We start from the raw sequence: 16,538 nt of genomic DNA on the forward strand, positions 1-16,538 counted from the left end.
ATGCTTTAGATGAGATACTATAAGATACTCCATTCGGTTATAAATATATATTATTTTGGATAAAACATGATCTCTAATGCATAGATTTGATCATTATTTTTTATTAGAATATATTCATAAAATTTATTGAATTTATGATATTATGAAATTATTTTTCAAAACAAATATATACATATGATTCTAAGTTTTCAAACTAAATATTTTGAAAACTATTGTTAGTTAAAGTTATAAAAATTTAATCAAATATTTTTTAAAATGATATGTATTTATAATCGAAGAGAGTATTGTAGGTTGAATTCTTGATGAGCCTAGCAAATCTTCTCTACGTGGGACCCAGCAAGGTGATGGGCCTGGAAGGGTTCAGGAGGACGGCAGTGGATTCTTCCTGTGAATAATTGATTATGGCATGATGACTGCAGATGGAGATTAGTGTTAAAGAACAGTATGACGCGATAAGGCAGGCAACCTCAGGATATTTCTGGACTGATCAGCTGCGGCAGCATTTAAAACAGCCTCGCCTTATCCAGTACTGCCGTGGTCCCGGTTTTGGAATATATATATGTTTGAATTTGATGTTGTTCGTCCACCAATGCGGCAGATTCATGCAACTTCTCAGTTTTGAACCATTCTACTTTGTACTAGGTGGACTCACTTTCTCAAAAAGAAAACTATCTGCACATGGATTCTGGGGAGATTGCTGCATCCTGACAAGTATTTCCACGGAAGTTCCAAGCATTATTTGACTTGCTTCTGCTCTAGTTCTTTGAATTACTGTTTCTTTTATGATGCACGTTAAGTTCCGCAGGCGCTATCGCGTGTCCAAATTCTCCCTTGCAAAAATGAGTATTTCAAAGTGTATACCTTAATACATAGCTTAGTTGATTAGGGTTCGTGTAGTGGAACCAATCTATCTGGATTTGAGTTTCAGAGTGTCACGTGTGCTTATATCTATAAATTGGCTTTATATACCTTTGATATATATCATGTCTTATTCACATAAAGATCAGAAGTTGTACTTTCTTCGTATGATCAGAAACACACGCTATAGCATCCCTGACGCTTGCAGAACATTGTAGCTCCAGTTAGTTTGTGTGACGTGATGATCCTTCAAGACATCAAGGAAAGATCAAAGGCCTTTCAGTGTGCGCAATGTGTGCACGAGGATGCAATCATATTTGGCTAAGTTTGCTCGTAGATTCTGGCCGGCAAGTTTGGCCGGTTATTCCTCGTGTAATCCTGGATGTTTTCTTCCTGTGTTTTGTATTTTGGCTGCATACATACACAGAGGTGAGATGTATTATCTTGATATAATGATAAGGGTTAATAAAATTTTCTATTTAAAAAATACAATCTTGGATGTAAGCTTGAATTTGGATTTGCTAGTTTTGACGAAGCGGAGGCGGAAACACCTGGGCACGTCTCCGCACCTGAACGACGCCTCTGCCACTTGCCGGTTGCCACGGCGGCGCCTCTCCCTCCCTCCCTCCCTCCCTCCTGCGCGGCGCGGCCAGCTCTACTCCTCCTCGTCCTCCTTCCGACTCTGCACGGCGCTGTCCTCGCGTCCCGGAAGCTGAAGCTGCCACCGTTATGCGCCACCTGTTCGACGAATCGCCGTGGCGAGCCACCCCGCGCCGCGGCCTGCACATTCAGTGGCGCGGTCCTCGCCGTCGCTCGTGCGTCTGGGCATCTCCGTCCCCGAGGGCCCAGAGCTCCCTCTTTAACCGCGTGGCCCAGGGCGAAGGCGCCAGGAATGTGGATGCCGGCGGTCGCCTACAGCGTCTTCGTCGGCCGCCTGGACACGTGTTTGGCTACAAGCTCCAGGCCTTGGAGACCTTGTTCGAGCTTACGTGTTTGTCGGGGAGTTGGTGTGTGGTATGAACCTTCGTGATTCCGGTGGGGCGTCGCCGGAGGCGGAGAAGATCCAATCCAGGGGGCTTTCTGCAAAATAGAGGGAGCTATATACAAATATTCAGATCGCCTGAATTAGGGGGCACTTTGAAAATATTCGGATTGCGATTATAAATTAGGGGGCATTTTGCAAATATACGTATCATGATCGTTAATTCCAACCCAAATTAGAGGTTTATTTATAAAATTTTGGATTGTGATTATTAATCGCGCTCCAATCTAAGGGCTTTTGACAAATACAATGTCGACCACACGATAGTCGGCATTGGCGATGTCGGCATTGTTGGATCGCCACAGCCGACTTTTGCTAGCCCACCATGCGAGCCTCCGTCCACTCACGGAACCAACTGCTTCGCCAATGTTTAAAGGTTGGTAAAAATGTGTTGATACATACGACTACGACATTTCACAACGTGGTAAGATTTGTTCTATTGTTTATTGGTGTCGTAGTTTATGTTTTTCTAACGACTACCGTTTGCAGATTATATTGCCATTGTCGTTATTTTTTCACGACGTCTTCATTTTATACGTATTCGATATGGAGGCTAAAAGTGTGTGTACATTGGACCAACGGGTTATATCGGTTTGGTTTAAAGGATATGATTTAGCTATATACTACGTCTTCAAAATTTTAAAGACTGTCAATGACCTAAAGCTACCCCTAGAAGTTAACCCACATGGAATGATGCTATTTTTTGTGGCATTGTAAACTACCAATTTATGTTCTAAAAACAGAAGATTGCTAACTCGCTTGGAACATCAATACAATCAATGAGTTTATCTACATAGATGTAAACATCTTTCTTCTACAAGGAAGTGACGGGGTTTTTTTGTTATCAACTTCATGTGCACGTGGACTGGTGAATGACTAGAACCATCGATTTACACTATGAGTAATTCTCCAATTCACAGTTGTCTATGTTGAGCACTTGGGTCATATGGTTATACAATTAATTGTATAATCCTTGACAATGATATATAATGCATGTACATGATAGGTACGAATCGAGAAAGAAATTCTCAGTAGTCCTATTAAAATACAGTGGGAATGAATCTAAAGATAATATCTACGAAGTTATACGAGAATTTCTTAAGCACATAAGGAGTTCGATAGTTTGGGAAGAGAAATTAGTTATGATATTATTTTTGCAGTTGACTATATATTTAATCATATTTATTACTTATTGTATTGTACATTTTTCTCCTTAATATCATAAAACCAACTTAATATATGTTAGCTTATCAAAATATAAATCATGGTATCGATTACTTGATTTGCGTTAGGTTGGATTATAATAGGTCTCTATAAAATTCGAATATGGTAGTTTGCTTTCAAACACGGTGGCTGTAGAACTGCTTTTGTGTATCACACATGCATAGTTAGTAGTTCCATTAAGAGGATACGGAGTGTTTACTGTGTGTAAACACACCACTTGACCTTACCCCCGCCAAAAGAAGTTGTAACTAGGGCTGACTATCAAGCAAGTGTAATGTTCAAATGAGCTTCATCCAAAATTGATCTAGTAGTTTAGAGGTCCAGTGTAATATTTTTTGATGTAACTGGAGGGTTTCCTCTACAGAATATATTTATATAGAAAACGTAATATAAAAGTTTTGAGAGTGGGGTGAGGAGAAAAGGAGAAAAAACAAAAACCGAATCTATGAAAAAGCTTCTAGCCAATTAACAATGTGGGGGAAGTATTTCCTCTTTGCACCATGGATAACCATGGCAAATTCATACTTAAATTTTTCTCTGCGCACTTGAGGAGTAGCTTGCACTTGATTGAAGATAAGATCATTCCTGATAGTCCATATGCTCCAGCTCATAAGAATGATAATCTCCATGAAGAAAGGGGCATTGAGCTGCTGCTTGAAGTCTTCTAAGACCAACAGGGGCTGTGCTTGATCACTTTGCAGTCCTAAAAAGAACCAGCAGGCTTGTGCAAAATCACAGTAGAGAAAGAGGTGTTGAATAGTCTCAACTTCTGGCGACTCGGGGGAAAAATCACAAGTAGTTGAAAGAGACCACGCGTCGCCCGCTCTAGCTACTCGAAGGGCGACTCCCGTATCAGCCCAGCGCCCCATAAATCTTGCCAGATCCGAACGTTAGCGCCGACAGCCAGCGACGGCTCCGAAGCCGAGACATCGCGGCCGTCATTTCTTTCCCCTCGTCACTCCTTCCTTTCCTCCCACCCCCTCTGGCTACTCTCCAAAGCGGCAGATCCAAGCTTCCCCGTCTCCGGCCGGTCGGATCCGGCGGTCCTCAGGCTGGATCTCCTGTCGGCGGTGACGGATCTGTGCTTTGGTGCCGGGCGAGATCGTGGCGGCGTTGCCTGTGCGGCCTTCCTGCTGGACGCTGGCTTGCTCCCGTGCGCGGGCTTCCTGGAGGTCGACGTGTGTCTTGCTCCCGTGCTCGACATGCGCCAGCTTGCTCCCGTGCGGGCTCCCTAGAGGTTGACATGCGCCTGTGGGCCTCCTGCACCGTTACAGCGCTGCCCTGTGTCCTCGGGCGACATTGGTCCTTGTGCGGGTGCGGTGCGGCTTCGGTTGGCTGCAAGGTCGTCCGTGTGCTCGCGTCGGTCGTCTGTGTGTTCGCACCGGTCGTCAGCGAGGACGTCCGTGTGCTTGCGCCGGTTGCCAGCTATGGCCTTGCTCGTCGTCGCCGGTGGTCTGGGTGCGCATGATCCGGCTCTCTATGGCCCGCCAGTGCCGGCTGGCCACCACTCAGTTGGTTGGGTTAGCCGGCTGGATCAGCGGGTGGGTGGTCGGGGAGGGGGGGATCCGGGGTGGCGTCGCTGGGTGGCGGCTCCTTCCCCCCAACTGTCCGGCTGGTAAGCCGGCTTCTCCTTCGACGTTTGCGATGTTCCAACCTCTCCTTACCCTCCCCTCGGCTTGGGATGCCCCCAGCTTCTCCCCTCCTTTTGTGGAGGCACTTGGCGGGGTTGCGGGGTCTCCGGATCGGGGAGGTGTTGGATTGTTGCGACGTCGAGGTCTGTCGGTTTGTCGGGCCGGGCGTGAGGTGTGACCTTGCTCGATTTCTGCCTTCTTGCGCAGTCTCTGGGGCAGTGGAGTCACGGGCGAAAGCCCTGCCTGGCTGCGTGCTGGTGCCGATGACGTGGGTGTCCGTCGGTGTCTTCTCCTTCCTTAAGGTGTCATTGGGGGCGACTACTCCCTCCCTTGTGGCTAATTCAGGTGAAAACTCTGACCGGTTCTCCGATCGAGTGACGGCGGCATCATCGTCGCTCCCTTCCTGAAGGCGTCATCTCGGATGGTCACCGCGCTCTTCGGTGTCTGGCGGTTTCTTTGTAGATGCTGCCCCTACGTCCTTGATCTGTGTCAGCTCTTGCTGGTTGGCGCTTCACGATAGCGGCTTGGTCCGATGCGCACTCCTCCGAAGCGACGCACTGCCGGCCTGTGTTTGCTTAGGGCCAGAACTTCGCCCCTAGTCGTTGTGCTCCTGTGCTGCCTTTGTGCCTAGCGCTGTTCATTGTAATGATTGTCTTCTTGATATTACAGCTGGCGGCACTATTTAAGGACACACTTCCCTCCGTTGCTACTTGACCTGTTGGAGATGCGGCGTGTGAGCTGGGCTTCATCGATCTAGTTGTGAGGGTCATGGTCGTCTGGTTGGTTTGTGCGCGAGTTGAGTTAGGTTAGAGTTGTCTGTCTATCGGGTTGTACCTTTTGGTGTAGTAGTCCGTCTCGGGTTTAGGTCGTATTGTCGTGTCGGTGTTGTTTGCCAGTTTTTTTCATATTGTACAATTGTGAGATTTTCGGATTCCGGTTTCTCTTATAAACTGGATCAACTTGGCTATTTTGGTATTTTTTTTCTTCTTAATGAAATGATACGTGGATCTCCCGTGTATTCAAGAAAAAAAAACAGTCTCATCAACTTCTTAAAGTGAGCAGAGGACACAGTGATATGATGGCAGCTCCATGTTTTTGTGTTGTAAGAGGCCTCTTGTATTCAGTCTGTCTCTGATGAGTAGCCAGAAAAAATACCTTATGTCTTAATTGATAAGAAGATTTCCATAACCAATTAAAACATGGATGCAAATCTGGGAACCCTAACGTCCACTTGTTGATGCTGACTGAGGAATGTATGCCATTACCCAAGATGTAAATCCATTGATGGTGAAAAGTTGTGTTCTGTAGTAACTCTAGTAGCTGCTGGTACTGTTCATAAGCATCCACGGTTAAAGGCAGGTGAAACCATTGATGCAATGGGTCTGCTGTCAGAACCGCAGCCAGTGTAATATTAAGTGTAATGTCTTTGTTTAGTATCATCTTAATTGTAGTTAAGAGGGCCATTATGTTGTCGAGCAAACCACCCGAGCCGGGCCTCGTAATAGCATGAAGCAGTAGCGGATTCAGTCTAAAAATATAGATAGAACAGAGTCACCCGCTCCGTCATGAATCAGTGCCGCCATGGGTGAAAAATACGGTGCAGAGAGGACAGTATGGAGGTCTTGCTGCCGAAAGATAGGACGGTCGCTCTACCTCACCCTATTAGTCGGTCCGCCTATAGCATGAAGTGGACTACATGCATCGATAACAAAAACAAATGAACTCAAACTATTCTACTGCTCAAAGTTCAAAGGCTGCACCAACTGGGCTTCACAACATTTCTTGCGCAGCGGGCGAATCTACCGAAAGTTCAAAGGCTGCACCAACTGGGCTTCACAACATTTCTTGAGCAGCGGGGGAATCTACCGAACCTTTCTTGAGCACACCCTGAATTGCCGGACCTGGCAGAAGAACATACATGTAATTCCTTTTTACATCAAATGTAATATCTGAATGACATTTCTTTTTTACCTTTTTCTTTGCCTCTGTAACCTCATCATGTGCTGTGATTTTTATTTCCTTTTACCCTTCCCTTTCATTTCACCCCTTTTCTCTTCTCCTTTTTGAGAATAAGGAATCGTTGGATATAATACAAGACAAAACAATAAAACGACAAGAAAGAGAGAGATATTACTGCACGGTAAAACATAAGATTTATAGTCATCACGCATTAGGTGTTTCACCGTACAAGAACTATTGCTCTATAAATCGGGCCTTGTACTCCTCATTTGAATTCCTGTGCCCCTTTGGGAGACAAGCAAAAATCTACTATCCAATAGAGAGAGAGAGTTTATTATCATGATGAAGAAGGGGAAGTGGTCCAAGGAAGAGGATAATTTGATCAAAAACCATATTCAAAAGTATGGAATTGGCCGTAGTTGGCAGGCGTTGTCTAACACTTTAGGTTTGTTTTTTTGAAACCCTCATCATTCAATTTGAGCTTTTCATATGACGATTAAAATGATATATTTGCACACTTCCATTTTCATTTTCAAAATAAGAGAAAATCTGTTCAATAAAATGTATTGTTTGGCTTGGAAATGATATGTATTGTTCGCGCCTGAACTCCAAAATTTGTTGTTTTCTACAAATCATTCTTCTGTTCAGATTTACATGAACACTAGTAGATATGTAGTACCTGTTCAATGCGCATTATTTACCACAAAAATTGGAAGTATGTGTAATGTGCAATTCTTGTATTCATAGTTATGTCCAACTTCTAGTGCCCTATATAGTTCATCTTGGTCAAACAAACTTCATGTTAACACTGTTACCTAGCATTATTGTCACTGTTTGATCAAGCAGCCATGCCCAGTGAAATTGTTAAAAGCTTCTACTGTCAATTTCGCACAAGCAATCGTTTGATCAAGAGTATTTAACTCATAACATGATCAATGTGGCAATGCATGCATGAGCTAACCATCACTCATTCACTCATCGCTGTGACTGAGTTTCTTGGCACGATCACTTCGAGATGTTTTTTGATGGTTCTCTGCAGGGCTGCAGCGGTGCGGTCGGAGCTGCCGTTCCCGGTGGCTGAACTACCTCCGCCCGGGGCTGAAGCACGGCAACTTCACGCCGGCTGAGGAGAGGATCATCTGCGAGATGTACTGCAAGAGGGGAAGCTGGTAAGAAACTAAGAACTCTCACATGAACCCACTGTCCATGTCTACCGCCATTGACAAGCTAGGATGCAATGGTTTTACAGTGATATTCTCCATAAGTTCACAAGAGATCCATCTTATCCACTGATTTGGTTGAGTTTATCGATTAAACTGATGTTTTGGTGTGACGAGATTTCAATTTAATCATATGCAAAGGCATGAAACACTGTTTGCTTGTTGCGTCACTGACATGCTACAAATTTCTTCGCTTGACATGTTTCATCGAAACAGCTGGTCCGTCATCGCCGCCCTGCTCCCGGGGAGGACCGACCTCGCCATCAAGAACTACTGGAACAGCACGCTCAAGAAGAGGTTCCCGGCGGCGAGAACCGCCGCCGCCGCCCGCCGCAAGCACTACACGTGTCCGACCGCCAGCACATCGTCCGATGCCGGGACGCCGGAGCGGGACCTTCAGATGGTCGTCTACAGCAGCGAGGATAGCTCCACAGCAGGGTCCAGCCTTGCCAAGTCCGTCTTGGCCGGCCCATCGTCGGTGCAAGCAGTGCAGCCGCTGGTTCCGGTCGCCGCCGGCCAAGAACCGATCGCGGCGGTCCCAGTCAGCGGGCCGGTGAGGAATGAGCAGAAGCCAGCCGTGGTGAGCCGACTGCCTCTGGAGAAGACGCCGCCGCCGCCTCAGCCACCGCCGCCGCCACCACCACCGTCCGGTGATCAGACCGGCGAGGTGGTCATGGACATCTTCTGCGCTCCCATGTCCCCACTCCCTCTGGGCTTCATCGAACCGGAGCTGGCTTGCATTTGCGATTTCGACGACATTCACAGCTTCTTGTCGTGGTTTGATCATCACTGATCTGGTACCGTAGCCGCATGACTGGTTCAGAGCTCAGAGTTAACAATGGTGGTTCAAGATTAGCTGCAGGATTGTCATGTGTATGTGTGTCTTGTTTTTGTTGTCGTGTGTGTTATTGTGGAATTAACACGGTCTGTTGTTTAGGTTATCTGTTGTGTTACTGTGGAGCTAACACTGTCGCATAGCATGGACATGACCAAGAGTGACTCTGGTTTATGCGAAACTAAGAAAATCTTTGTGTTGATCTGATCATGTCGGACCCTATTTTAGAGTCACCTCGTATAGCTTATACCACTTCCTGGATCAGTAGCCGGTACGTATGAATTTCAACAGAAATAAATATCACAAACATATATCGATTAAGTACGATAATATGGTATAACACAGAGTTTATTACAATAATAGTCCATAGGCATAAATTAGTAAACCCACACAGCACAATGAAAACAACGCAAAAGTGGCATATACCCTACAAACAGCTTGAGTGCAGACGAAAACAGCTTCTCTATTCTTCATCTTCCCTTTCAACAAAGTCGGCATCTGAATCATCTGGTCAACAATTAGCAAATGTGAGTACATAAGGTACTCAGCAAGTCCTACCTCAATGAGGGAATTTTAGATGCATAAGGGTAGATCAAGGATAAGCCTGTAGAGTCTTTTAGGTTTTGCAGAAAGCTAGTTTTTTTTATACAAGGTTCATTTTGTAAAGACTATTTTTAATAAAAGTATTTCTGAAGAGAACACGTAAGTTGAGCTTATGGGGGTTGACGATTTTAGGGGAAATACTTTCATCCCGCCAGTTTCCACAAGTCTTTTGCTGGCGGACACACAGTCTAGGAAGCTTAGGACATAAAGCCAAAACCATTGTTTTTGAAAACACGGGCACACTGCCCACTCACACACCAAGGAGGTACTCACACCGAAAAGCTAATTATTGTGACCAAACCATAGCATGTCCTTGATCGAGGACACAGCTATCCGGATAGGTTTAACACTCTACAGAGGTTATATACTTTACCCACAAGATATGCACAGGCTCCCACCTTAGCAACTGGTGGAGCTGTCATAACGAGACGTAACGACCTCACAACGTAATCACAATAACCACCCATGGGGCACTAAGATACCAGGGGCTTTAGAAAATCCACAGGAAGAACGACTTAGCAATTCCAAGGTTTTGACATAGCCTTAACAATATCACCAGTCGGACCTTAGGCTACGCACCACCCAAGTCTTCTCCTGTTCCCTATTGCGACTACCGGCCTCCGGGTGGGTACCGAACTAAGTCGGAGGGGTTAGGTCAAATCCTGCCCATTTAGGCCATGTGGTTATACGAGTGGATACTAGGTAAGATGTCACAGCGAACCGGTCCTTATACGATCGAGGCAAGAGTCTCCCAGCAAGAACACCACAAAGGCAAACCTTGCCCTAAGGTAGTTCCCACCTTTGTGGGGTACCTTACTCACCCTCGTCAACACTGCTCTAAAGTTTTTCCAAAAAACATAAGTTTTACACGCACATGTACCAAGCACACATCACTTCACATTTTTTGATAAGGTATGGTTAACATAGGTAAATAATCTAGTTCTTTTTATTTAGCAAAGCAATTCTAAGCATACTAGTAAACAAGCTGTCGGAGGATGAACTCCTGTCGCAGGGATCCCGAGAGACCCCTTTTTAAAGATTCGGCCGGGGGGATGATCCTGAACGAGCTTGTCTGGGAAATAAATGGGGAACGGAGATAAATGCAGTGGCTGGTGGTGGGAGATGATCGACCTAGTGCAAGAAAGATGGATGCACCGGGGTTTAGACAGGTTCGGGCCGCACGGGGGCGTAACACCCTACTCCTGTGCGAGTGTTATATCTCTCCTTGAAGGGAATTCTTCAAGGATGTATCTGGTTACAGGGGTGAGCTGTCTACAGAGAGCTTGAGGCTCTCGTGTTCTAGCTTGGCTTGAGCTTGTTTGTGATGTTCTTCGCCTTTTGATCTGGGCTTCGGGTGCTTCTTGAGGGTTGTCGGGGCTTTTTTGCCTTTGTTTTCCTTGTTTTCGGTCTGTCTTTATGTGTTCTCCATCCTTTCCTTTTATAGGCGCGCCGACCTCGACTTATCCAGAATGGGAAAGAGGGGGCGCGAATGCCAAGGCACCACGGAGAAAGGCATCATCATTCCGTCTTGACGAAGTGACAGGGGCGGTGGAAAATTACGGCGTGCATCCGACCACCCGCCACTGTGGATGTCCTCCGGCGCCATTAAGAGGGCCCACCGGGCAGCCACAGAGGTGTCCGGTGCGCCCACCCTGTCTTGTTCTTCTGTCAGGGCAGGGTGGCAGGCGGAGCGCTTCAATTTTGGCAACGTTATCCCGAGGCACCCGGGTGAAAAGGGACGGGACCCGTGCATTTAATGGACCCACGCCCCCCTGCCAGAGCATGGCAGGGTCTGACACCAGGGCGTGGGCAGCTGAGAATGTCAGGATGTCAGGCCGCGCGTGCCTATTAAATGCGGCATTGGGCCTTTGACTGGCTGACACCCCGACGATGGGACCCTTCGGGTCGTCGGACGATCTTGCGCGAACCTTCGGGGAACCGAGTCCTCGGGGGCTGCCACGTGCAGCCCCGAGCACTCCGGTGAGACCTTCGAGGAACCGAGTCCTCGGGGGCGGCCCCGAGCACCTTCTCCCGGGACTTAGCTTCTTCTTATCTTGCAGGGTGGACCTCGCAGGATGGTGACGCGTGGCGGATGGTCGGCCCGGTCTCGGGACTCAGGGACCCCTGGTTCCTGATACACCGACACAAGCACTCATCCAAATAATCATTATAGTTGGTGTTAGGAACCTTTTAGGGTTTCAACGGAATAAAGGTAATAATAACAAGGCATGGTATAAAGAAACTAGATCATAACTATTCTAGCATTTCTTTAAAATCATAACTATTAACTTAATCATGCATAATCCTATTATTTGAAACAGCGGCTCTACGGGTTGTATTTGAAAAAATAGGATCAATATGATCAATGGTTGTAGTACTTGCCTTCGTTGAAATCCTCGTATGCTCCTTCTTCAAACTCCGGATCCTCGGGGTCTTCCTCGAATGCTCATTCCTCGAATGCTCATTCCTCTAATAATCGCAACAACGATAAAGACACACACAATCAATCAAATGGTTAAAACAATGATTAAACAATTTATAAAAATTATGAAATTAATATGATTGGGTAGATCTCGAATTTGGATGAATATCGGTAGAAGAATCGTTGAAAACAGAGTTAGGACGGAGGAGAAACGAGCTTCGGAAGTTTTGCCAGGAGAGAAATTTAGAAAAAGAAAAAGAGGGGAATATTCCTGTTGAGTCGGCTCGGGGCTGGGCTCGGCTCTGGGTTTTTTTTTGGCGGTGGCTCGGCGGCTCGGTTTTTGCGGTCGGCTCGGCTCGGCTGGGGCCCACTCTACAGCCGAGAGAGGGAGAGAGATTAAAAGGGAGGGAGAGGGAGCGGTCAGCCGATCGGCGGCGGAGAGAGCGAGAGATGAGAGAGAGGAAGGGGTGATGGGGTGGCATGCCGGCGGAGGCCGGCGACAGACGTTGCCAGCCGGCGGGCCGAGGTGGCGGCGGCCTGTTCCAGCTGGCGGGGCGGAGCTGGCTGGCGGCGGGGAAGCAGCTTCGGTCGACGACGGAAGAGCGGCAGCCGGCGACAGCGGGGGACCCAGGTACGTCCATAGGGGAAGGGGAAGGAGAGAGGGAGAGAGAGAAGAAAGCCGGAGGGAAGGCTCACCGGTGGCGGGGTGCTCGGAGGGAGAGAGTGGAGGTGAGGATGGGGTGGGGAGTCCGCATACTGTTCATCCCCTTAAATAGGGTTGGCGACGGGCGGGCGCGCGGGGTGAGGCGGTGCGGGGCGCGAAGCGGCGACGCAGAGCGCGAGGTCTACCAGTACGGCGACGCGACGGCAGGCGCGGCACGGCGCTAGCAGGCGGCGGGGTCATAGGGAGAGAAGAAAGAGAAAGAAGAAGAGAGAGAAAGAGAGAGGAGGGGGGGGGGCATCAGGGATTTGACAGATCATTTTAAATTTCCTTTGTTTCTGAACAAAGCACATGCTTCTTCAGCCATGTTCATCTTTACTGACAAAGCATTTGGGAGATCAATTCTTTTATGTCAGTAGCTCAGTGCACTTTACTTTCATTCTTCTTGTACTTGTTTCATGTTGAATCCAGCTTATGCATTACTGCAAGTATTGCAAAAGTTATTTATCTCTGACTCTTTTCAATAGAAACCGAGCTATTTTCAACTTTCAATTCAGCAAGCAGTTTCATATCCAACATGTTTTTTCTTGCACCCGTAACAAACAAGAAAAGAATATGTGCTGGCAAGGACAACCAGAAACAGCATGAACTCATCAAGCAACCGGGTCAAACATGGTCAAAACTCCGGTCTTGGCAACCATGGTGCACAGCTCATCAGACTCAGTTACTGGAAATTCCGACTTCCTTCTTGCTGTGTGGAACAAAAATCTTCGGAGCGTCAACGTGCATCTTCAGGGAGTTGAACTCCAGAGCGAAGATGGGCCTTGATAACAAGACCGAAATGCTCTGGTTTTGCGCATCCGAGTCGGCTAACACGTTTGATCCTGCCCTGCTGATCTTGCCATCAGAACTCTCCTGTGGATCTGTGGTTCTTGAACTCCAAATCCTAGCTGGCTTTACGGGACTCACCCTGTGCAAGAGAAGACTTTCTTAGAAAGACAATTTTACGGTTAAAAAACACTAAAAAAGAAATGACTGATTTGCGGTAGACATTCACAGGAAGGTAATGGCTTGCACAATATGTAAAATATAACCAATGTGACAAAAATTTATATCCAAGGGCGTTCAGAGAGTTTATTTATGTCATCACCTGCATTCTACTTGGCAAGAGTATTTCAGAAGATCAGGATGGTCCTCTGTCTGTCCACTGAAATTTGCAGATCAAGTGAGTCATGTTCATGTTTCGCGCCACTGAAGAGATATATATTTTGAGCAGAATTTATAAGTTTTATCAAGAGAAAACTGCGAATGGCTACTTTAAAACATTTAATTTCTTTATGTTTGTACATATTTAGGGAATTGGCATTTTTTTTTTTTTTTTTTTGAGAAATCGTGGAGGCCATCAAGTTGTACCTAACCTGAAGCTTGGAAGCGACATTCTGATTGCTGGGCCCATCCACTTACGGTGCTTATGTGACCCTGTTGCCACTTTCGCATGATTAGAAAGTGAAATAAAGCACTGAATCAATAGAGTGAGGCTTTAGAAGTGCCATTTTTGGGAGAAAAAGATAAGGTTAGGAAGATGTCATTCTGAGGACAATTTGGAACCCATAAGTATATGGCATTCATTGATCTGCAATGATGATGCCAATGTAACAAACAGATGGATATATGGTATCCAATGAGTCAAGGGCCATGCAAAAGCTGGAAAGAACTATCATTTCCATGTTCAGAATGTAACTGACAAGTTCAGGACATGGATCCTATTTCCCCTCAAAAAAGTTCAGGACATGGATCCTATTTCCCCTAAAAAAAGTTCAGGACATGGATGCATTAATCAGATAAGAAGAATGAAATTACCGGTAAGCGGCAGGCTGATGTTGCAGAAATGCCTAGTGGATGAGCCCTTGGTCTCTGAAATCTCAATCTCACGGCCACTCCCTTGCTTGGTGATGGTCGACCCTATTCCAAGTATGCTCAGGAAGCTGTTTGATTTGACCAACGGTTCATTTCCGAGCCCAGCAGCTTCAGTCTATCTCATGTGATCAAAGTTCATGTGGTAGATAAGATTAGATATCCCATAGAGAAACATTTGCCAAGCCTGATCATACAAGTATACTCTGAATATCCTGGCACGTCAGCAATGGCCATGCAGGCCTTCTTTCTCAGTACCTTTGAGAATGTAGCAACATGGCTTGGGAGCCCTACTTCCTGCGAGAAATGCAATGGCTTCGATTAGGAAAAACAGTAGCACTGCAAACGGATCAGAGAGGAGTTCCGGTGTCACCTTGCGGCCGTGCCGGCAGGCTTCGGCGCTGTTTACCAGCACTCTGGCAGCCCACCTGTAAATAGGTTCAGAGTTCAGACCAAACCAGCAGAGAACACAAGACGCCTGTCAAATAACTGAAGAAGATAACACGCCTGTGGAGCACCAAACAAGTCATCCTATGCATCCTTGAGCATGGGCCATTGAAGTACTACTGGATTTCAGAAAGCTTTTCCAACAAAAAAAATTCAGAAATTTCATCTGACCCTGTTTGCCACATGCATATATTCCTCTCCTCCATCCTATCGAATAAAACGTGAGCTCCTGCAGCGCAGCTCAGCTGAGTTGAGCACAGCACCTTGGCCGACCACGCGGAGCAAGTGCAGAGCACCCGGCCACCGCACCGATCGATTCCTCCAAATAATTGAAGGCCGCAACTACGCAAATCCTGCGCCCAAGTACAACCAAGTGGGCGTTGTTTATCAGGGAGACAGGGACTCGATCGAACTCGACCCTGGCGCACACGAGCTTTCGGGTTTTTTCTAGTCCAAGTTGGCCGAGTTGTTGCGCCTGCCCACAGGCAGGCAGGCAGGCAGGCAGGCGAGCGGTAGTGGACCGGAAGTCTAGAAGCGATTAAACTAGCTGGCCGGAAGATGCGATGAAACTAGGGTGAGGTAGAGCAACACTCACGCGCAGGAGGTCGGCGGGTTCCACACAATGCCGGCGATCACCACGAGCTGCAGGTACAGAAGAAATTGGGATAAAAAAAATAATAAAATTAGATAGATACTATTGCAAAAATGTTATATGAGAAATACTAACAATGGTTAGAATGATATATATAGGCTTAAGGTGTTGCATGTTATCCTTCCATCGATAATATTTTTTAATTTTACGATTTTTACGATGATGATACTTAGCAAATTGAAAAAAAAAATGAATCTCGCAAGAATCAGCAGTGAGCAGCATCGCGGCCTAGCTGTCCGGCGGACAATTGAATCAAGACTGAAGAAGAAACGCAATGACCGGCGGGAGTGATGGGCACCTCGTCGAACTCGCCGGCGGGGCTGTCGTGGTAGCGCGCGAGGAACATGCCGCCGAGCGTGTAGCCGAACGCCTCGACGAGCCGCAGCTCCCGGGGCACGAACGCGCGCGCCGTCGACGCCTTCACCAAATGCAGCTGGTACAATGCGCTGCGACCCAGCAAGAAAACCATCAGCCGGCCACTCGCGCACGATCAAACGAGACAACACGCAAGGAAAAAAAGAAGAGAGCGGCGGCCTTGCCTGCCCTTGAACACCCATGGCGGCCCGTGCTGGTACCCCGCACAGGGCCTCTCCTTCTCGGCCGCCATGGACCCTCCTCTGCAAGAATGCAAGAAACCAACCGGCTGGCCACTGGATCAGGGAGGGCGTAGAAGGCCTGGATTTTATAGGTGGTGTGAGCAAGGGAGAAGGGGCAAGGGGCGATGAATGATGATACAGTGACTGATGCTGGGAAGCAGGCGGGTGCTGGCTGCCTAAGCAAGTGATTTACTACTGTTAGTATTCGTCCAGAAGCGCCAAAGAGGAATGGAATGGATGTGTGGGAGCCCCCGGACCTTATCCAGTGCACAGGAGGCACTAGTTTAGAGGCTGGGAGGTAGGATTTCCGGTGTGATGTCAGCATATGGATGGGATGGATTTCCTTCCGGAGGGAAAGCGGTTTCTCTTAGGTGACTCATTGAGAATTAATTCACATGTCAACCGTCATATTACGGTATAATTATTGTGAGGATCTCCTACCGGATGGGATGAAGATCCATGCGGGGCTCACGT

At 47.1% G+C, this 16,538-nt stretch overlaps 2 protein-coding genes across 3 annotated transcripts; one reads left to right on the forward strand and one right to left on the reverse strand.

The window, feature by feature from the left end:
• Positions 1 to 7,740: 7,740 nt before the first annotated feature.
• LOC133908025 (MYB-like transcription factor EOBII) lies at positions 7,741 to 8,727 on the forward strand (the record flags this gene model as incomplete). Its single annotated transcript, XM_062350161.1, has 2 exons — positions 7,741 to 7,883; positions 8,151 to 8,727. Coding segments are annotated over 2 exons (720 nt in total), but the record flags the coding sequence as incomplete, so codon positions are not given.
• Positions 8,728 to 12,979: 4,252 nt separating this feature from the next.
• On the reverse strand, positions 12,980 to 16,306 carry LOC133907626 (protein NEOXANTHIN-DEFICIENT 1-like). 2 transcript variants are annotated; one of them, XM_062349697.1, is made up of 9 exons: positions 16,008 to 16,306; positions 15,767 to 15,914; positions 15,412 to 15,458; positions 14,743 to 14,797; positions 14,628 to 14,666; positions 14,316 to 14,487; positions 13,874 to 13,943; positions 13,606 to 13,662; positions 12,980 to 13,425 (listed from the first exon to the last, which is right to left on the reverse strand). In XM_062349697.1, exons 1-9 carry the CDS (start codon positions 16,073 to 16,075, stop codon positions 13,176 to 13,178), a joined length of 906 nt encoding a protein of 301 aa, XP_062205681.1. In that variant the 5' UTR covers positions 16,076 to 16,306; the 3' UTR covers positions 12,980 to 13,175. The 2 variants fall into 2 exon arrangements, with proteins under 2 accessions (XP_062205681.1, XP_062205682.1); XM_062349698.1 differs by having other exon boundaries at positions 13,874 to 13,934; positions 16,008 to 16,303.
• Between the last annotated feature and the right edge of the window lie 232 nt (positions 16,307 to 16,538).

Source organism: Phragmites australis, chromosome 24 (genome assembly GCF_958298935.1).
Source record: "Phragmites australis chromosome 24, lpPhrAust1.1, whole genome shotgun sequence".
Taxonomy (NCBI): domain Eukaryota; kingdom Viridiplantae; phylum Streptophyta; class Magnoliopsida; order Poales; family Poaceae; genus Phragmites; species Phragmites australis.